This window comes from Coregonus lavaretus, assembly GCF_964263955.1.
Source record: "Coregonus lavaretus genome assembly, chromosome: 23".
In the NCBI taxonomy this organism is placed as follows: Eukaryota; Metazoa; Chordata; class Actinopteri; order Salmoniformes; family Salmonidae; genus Coregonus; species Coregonus lavaretus.
This window is the reverse complement of record NC_140010.1, coordinates 33,691,652-33,697,810: the sequence shown is the minus strand read 5'-3', so window position 1 is coordinate 33,697,810 and position 6,159 is coordinate 33,691,652. Positions and strand designations below refer to the sequence as shown.

The 6,159-nt window shown below is 43.3% G+C and overlaps 1 protein-coding gene across 1 annotated transcript; it reads right to left on the bottom strand.

Annotated features, from left to right (window-relative positions):
* Positions 1 to 414: 414 nt before the first annotated feature.
* On the bottom strand, positions 415 to 5,864 carry LOC311098694 (mitochondrial import inner membrane translocase subunit TIM44-like). Its single transcript, XM_084139230.1, has 13 exons — positions 5,828 to 5,864; positions 5,352 to 5,456; positions 5,056 to 5,229; positions 4,695 to 4,775; positions 3,619 to 3,768; positions 3,186 to 3,319; positions 2,957 to 3,042; positions 2,579 to 2,671; positions 2,240 to 2,364; positions 1,854 to 1,904; positions 1,513 to 1,602; positions 1,221 to 1,331; positions 415 to 1,003 (listed from the first exon to the last, which is right to left on the bottom strand). The coding sequence occupies exons 1-13, from the start codon at positions 5,855 to 5,857 to the stop codon at positions 884 to 886; spliced, it is 1,350 nt and encodes a 449-aa protein (XP_083995356.1). The 5' UTR covers positions 5,858 to 5,864; the 3' UTR covers positions 415 to 883.
* Between the last annotated feature and the right edge of the window lie 295 nt (positions 5,865 to 6,159).

The window sequence follows — 6,159 nt, the reverse complement described above, 5'->3', positions numbered from 1 at the left end:
GTAAAAAGCATAAATATCACTATTCAAAGGAACCCTCTGCTCAAAAACAGGCAACCAGCACGAAAGAGGATGTACTCTACCACTGAGTGAAAGAGAAGGGGGAGGCAAAAACGTAAGCATGCTTCAGTTCAGCTGGCGCCTAGCCGAACTCAGCAAGGCGAACGAGTGTGCTCGCATACTCCTTAAAAGACCTTTGCTTGAAAAACGAGGAAAAAAAAAAAGCAGCAACAGCACTGTTTGTCCATTTTGAGACGCCCTAGCCAGTATACGCTTCCTCAAAAGTCAGAATTAATCTAAGATAATTTAAGAGATCCGTCATTAAATGACGTTTTTGCAATTTTACATCTAACTAAGATGTTTGGTGCAGTAATTCTCAATGGAAAAAATGTGCATTAAATTGAATCGTCTCTCGTTGAATGACAACAAAGACTTTATTGAAGAACCCCTACTGTCTACCATTCACTGACGAAGGGGCAAAAAAGTTGTGTGCCCGAACAGCCGGGAAAAACCCTTACCGGAGTCCAAAACGTCACAAAATGTTGTCATAATATATGCGCAAACCCTTCCTAACTGTTTCGGCTGGGAAGCATGCCTATGCCTTAACAGCACAGGCGCTTTGTTTTAAAAGTCACTTGGTGAAACAAACTGTCCTTTCACGTCGAGACCTCCTCTGTCCGTTCCCAGGAACACACACACACACACACACCAGTAGAAGATCCCATCTGTGCCCTAAGGACTAACCACAAACACACACACTCCAGTATGCGTCTGGAAAGTGACATGCCGCCACGTCCTCCTCACATACTGTGTGGCTCCTGGATATGTGTGATGTTGCGGTGCGTATAGATCCTGGACGTGTGTGTGTGTCCCTCTGTCTCGTCTCTCAGAGAGCCTGCTCGGTGCTGGAGGCAGACATGTCCAGTAGTCTCCAGGCTGCGTTGGGGTTGAGCTCCTCCTGGTCCCGACACAGAGCCCACACGTACATCATCCTCAACACCTTCTCCTGGGGGGAGGAGAGAAGGAAAGGTGGGGGCCACCAGACATATCACCAGCAGTCCAGGACAAACAGCAACGGTTAGAAGAAGGGGGAAAAGGAATGGGATAGAAGAAACAGAGTTAGAAACTGGGTTAGGGAAGTAGAACAAAAGATACCACCGGAGGCAGGAGAGAGACAGGTTCAGGAGTAAAGTGACCCAGTTTCTCTTTAGGAGGTAACTCACCGGATCTCCTTCCACCAGGTCTCCCTTGGGACTACGAATCACCATGACCACCTGGGCCTGGAAGGTGATGATCAACACGGGGCCTTGATCCATGATCTTCCCCATCGCCAACTGAGAGAGAGATGAAAGAGTAAATTAATGAATAAATGAGCGAGAGAGAGAAAAAAGTATGTTAAACCTGTAATAATGACAAAATCAGCATGCTTTCAAAACGTTGGTGACTTGTACATGTAGCTCAAGCAGAGTAATGACATTGCCTGGTCGGGCCTGAGAGACACACTCATGTACTTACATCTATGTTGTCTATATCTAGGACCTTGGATTGGAACATTAGACCCAGGGCCCTGGCCTGTTGGATGGGGTGGGCCAGCTGACTGTATGTCTGAGGACGGAGAGAGAGGAGGGTTAAAACACATTCACAAGACGTCAACCACACACGCAGGGCCACCTCTAAAGGAAGAATGCTATTTGGAACAATAACTTTTGAGAGGTTCCTTTCATTTGAAAAGTATGTGACCTGCTAAGAAAAACTCATCGTAAACCCTTCTGTACAGACACTAATTGCTACAGACATCAATAGAAGTGGAAGGGGGAAAGGAAAAGAAAACATGCCGTCTGTATAAAAGTACTCACGGCTTCATAACACCAGTCTTTCAGCACCTCGAGCTCCCCACGGATCATAGCCTTCAGAAGACAGAAGGACAAAGGTGCGTTCACGGACATTAGTATGGAGGGGGAAAAAAGTATGAAATGTAAGTCGCTCTGGATAAGAGCGTCTGCTAAATGACGGAAATGTAAAATGTAGTTACTGCATGCTAAATATCTATATAAAGTTCTCTTAAATAAATGTTTTAAACATCTATTCAACTCTAGTGGCCTATAGATTGCACTAGTGTTATGCATTTCAAAAGTTAAAAGTGGCTAAAAGTACTCATGTATTATTACAATTGAAAATATCAAAACATTGATCTTTAAAAAATGCTTTAAAAGTGTTAAAAGAAAGTGTTTGTGCCCCTTACCTCTAGGATGTTGGGGATGATGTCCTTCTCACACTGTTTGAGAAAGGAGTCCTTGTCGAAGCTGGGGTCTGCCTTTAAGATCTCTGTCAGCACCTGAGACATCTCCGTCGTAGAGAAGAGACCACCTGCCAACCAGATAACAAGGACTTAATGGCAAAATAGTGGAAACCTATGTGGTCCTACCATCTATCAGAACTTATGAAGGAAACGAGGGTAGTCACCTTGTGGCTATTGACATACCAGACAATATAACAGAGAAACTATTGAATACACCCATTAAACCCCTCAGAGTGATATGATTATTCAACAGACAAAATTTAAAAAGGAGAGGTTGTTTACCTAGTAGATCGGTGACTCTGTCGGTCACGGCTCGTGATGCTCTGGCAAGGGCGTTGTCACTCTCGTTATACTTCATTTTCATCTCAAAGAACCCTGAGGAGAGAGGAGAAGTAACATAAGAAATACTGAGCTGAAAATATCCCAAAGACTCCCAAGACTCTGGGACCATCCGCAGAAAATCTAAGATACAATGTAATAGAAAGTGTTTCTTGATCAGGAAAAATCCCATCTCGGCTAGACTTGACATTGAGGTATACCTTGCTGATGAATATAGTGCCACCTGCTGACAGGCCAGTGAAGTGCACTCAACCATAAAATGTGACATATGATTACATCACTCGTAACTATATCTGATGAAATACAATAACATTCTCTTACTGTTGAAAACCATGTTGTTGTCTTTAAAGTCCTTCCACTGTGTGTACCACTTAGAATCCTTGTGCAGCACAACACCCATGTCCTCTCTATAAATCCAAATAGACCAGTTATATCAATAGGTTGTATTTCCTAATAGTTTCAAGCATGGCTGAATGGACACCCATAGCATTGTCAGTGAATGGGAAAAAATATCTGTTAACCATGTCATGGCTATGAACAGGGGACATACTCGTTGGCCTCAAACACTCGGTTGTCGCTCTCCCCTCCCTTGGAGGAGAATTCACTCCTCTTCCTGAGTTGAGGAGGAGCCCTATAAGTACCATCGTCCACCACATCAATCTCTCTCTTCACTGACTCCATCCCCTGTACACACAAAGAGGGGAACAAATGAGATCAGTTAAATGATTCCATAGAATCCTTGACCTTTTACACATTCTCAGCCTCGAGTTGATGCTTCAATGTCCTTCAACAGCTGGTATTTACCCAAAACAACTGGTAACACCTGCTACATTCTGGTACTTATTTAAAATCTTTCAACACAATGAATGATCAGTAATAACCATGTAACCAAGTAAATCAGACCAAAGGACTCAAATAATAAAGCGTAACCCATTTCCTTCAATGGAGAGGTGGGTTGCTTGTTTTTAATGTCAATCTCTGACCTGTGAGATGGCCCTGAAGGCGCTGGTCGCTCCCAGCTTCTCTCCTCCCTTGGACACAGACTCAGCAGAGTGCCTGGCAGTCTTGGCTGCCTCCTCCATCCCCTCCTTGATTTTCTTCCCCATGTCTGTACGGGTCACCTCCTCGAGGCCCTGGACAGACAGACAGACATGGACAATAGAATGACTTCAGAGTTCAGGCATTATGATGGATGTGAGAATGACTTCAGAAAGAGTTGTGGTGAGCTACTTTAAACATTGCAAATCTGTAGCTATGGGCTAATTTGACTCTCCATTAATCGTTACAAGATAGTACTGTTTACTGTAGCACAGCGAATTTTCGACCAACCTTAACTTGGCGATACTATCTTCGTTCTCGATTCGGCCAAAAATGTATCTTATAAAATGTCTGTGTCCAGTTGCAGGTGGTTCGTTTTGAATTTAGAAAATGCGCCGTTATTTTTTGCTCAATGAAGCAATCGAACAATGTGTATGCCGCCATCTTGTCTATTTCAAATCTTCTCTCATTGATTGAGACAGGTGGGTCAACCCCAAAGTGCCGCATGTCATGAAGACACTCACCTGTCTCGATTAATGAGAGAAGATTTGAAATAGGCAAGATGGTGGGGTAAACATTTTTGGATTACTTCATGGAGCAAAATATATATTTATTTTAATAACGGAGTACTTTCTAAATTCAAATGAACCACCTGCAACTGGACACTGACATTTAGAAGATACATGTTTGGCTGAATCGAGAACGAAGATAGTATCGCCAAGTTAAGGTTGGTTGTAAAATATCTGTGCTACGCCAAACAGTACCTATCATCTAACGGGTAATGGAGAATCACAGCCTGTGTAGCCCGTTACTATAAACAATACATTATAATTGCATTTCTGGGTTAGCACTAAGATAGAAGTTCAACTCATAAGCTGTAAGATCATGCAATTCTATTAGAGAATATACAAATATAGATATACAGTACACCATTGATAAGATATAAAGAACTTGAAACATTTGCACTTATGCCTAATAATAACTGCTGATGTCCCTTTGTAAGAGTGTGAAAATGACTCACCTCCTTCACAGTTTCAGACAGAGTCCCAAAGGTCTTCTTGAACACCTCAGAGGTCTTAACGGTTTCAGACTCAATGGTTTTCTGGAGGAAATAAATAAATGAGCTTGATGAGTGTCCTTGATCACAAGTATGTGTTAGTAACACAGGTGAAAAATGTAATCCAGTTGTCACCAACCCCGGTCCTGGACAGCAACAGCGTGTGCAGGCTTTTATTCCAGCCCAGCACTGACATACCCTATTTAACTTATTGTCAAGACCTTCACTAGTTGAAGGTTAGTGCTGGGGAAGAAAGTCTGCACAACCAAAGTTCTTACCATGGGCTTAAAGGGACATCACATTCCAAAATTAAATTTGCACTTACAAATTTCCTCCGAGCCTGTTGCAGGGCATCCGACTCCTCTAGCCTCTTGGCCTCCTCTCTGAACTTCTTGATGTTCTCCTTCATCTCCTTGTCCTTCCCAAACTCCTGCCTCAGGTTCTCCACAAACTCCCCGAAGAAGCCTTTACGACTAGGTCGTTCTGACGCATACCGCACCTGGGAGAAAGAGGGCACAATTAAAATATGAGTGAATGACAGACACCATGTTAAGAGTTTGTGTACTACCACCAGAGCGATCATTTTTTGAAGGTCAACGATGATAATGCTTTGGTCTTTACCTGCACAGGGACAGCCGGAGACCCACATATCCTGTAGGCATCTCCTCTATTGAATGAGGAGACGACAGCACGGGATGGCAGGAGCAGAAGACGTCTTCCGACCAGCTGAGGAGAAGAACAACATAAGTCAGGGATGGACAACTTTGATGGGGGTGGGGGCCACAAAACATCTGAACTCATCATGAGGGGCCGCAGGTCTGCATACCTACACTGAACTGACCAGGTAAGTACAATATTAACAGGCTATGAATAATGCTTGACATGTTTAGCTATCTCGCTAACTAGAATATGTTCACGAACGAACACCGACTGGCCCATTCACCCATTCATAACTGTCTTCAGAGGATATAACGTTTTCACGAAATAATGTAAAAGGAATGTTGCGCTTAAACGTTAAATATGGATCCCTAAAACAATTCAGTCAACATCCACTCTTCAGCAGTGCAAGCCATGGGAAGAAATGTGCATAATCTCACCTCATAGCACCGACACACGGAGGCTGCCATCTTGATCTTGAATGATGACGCACGTGACGTGACGAAGTGTAACTCCGCTGAGGTTTTTTTACTCGTTACCACAACCATGCTTGCTTCTTTTCTTCTTTAGTGGGGGTTATCGGTGGTTGGCATCCAACGTTACGGTGCATTACCGCCACCTACTCTACTGGAGTGTGGGCCAGAGACAGGGATAAACCTAAATGCCAGCCCCGTTGCACTTAAAAAAAGATAACAAAATATTTGAGACTATATCTAATGACGTTCTACTCAATATACTCTTTAAACTAATTTCCTGTATCCCCTTCTCCCTC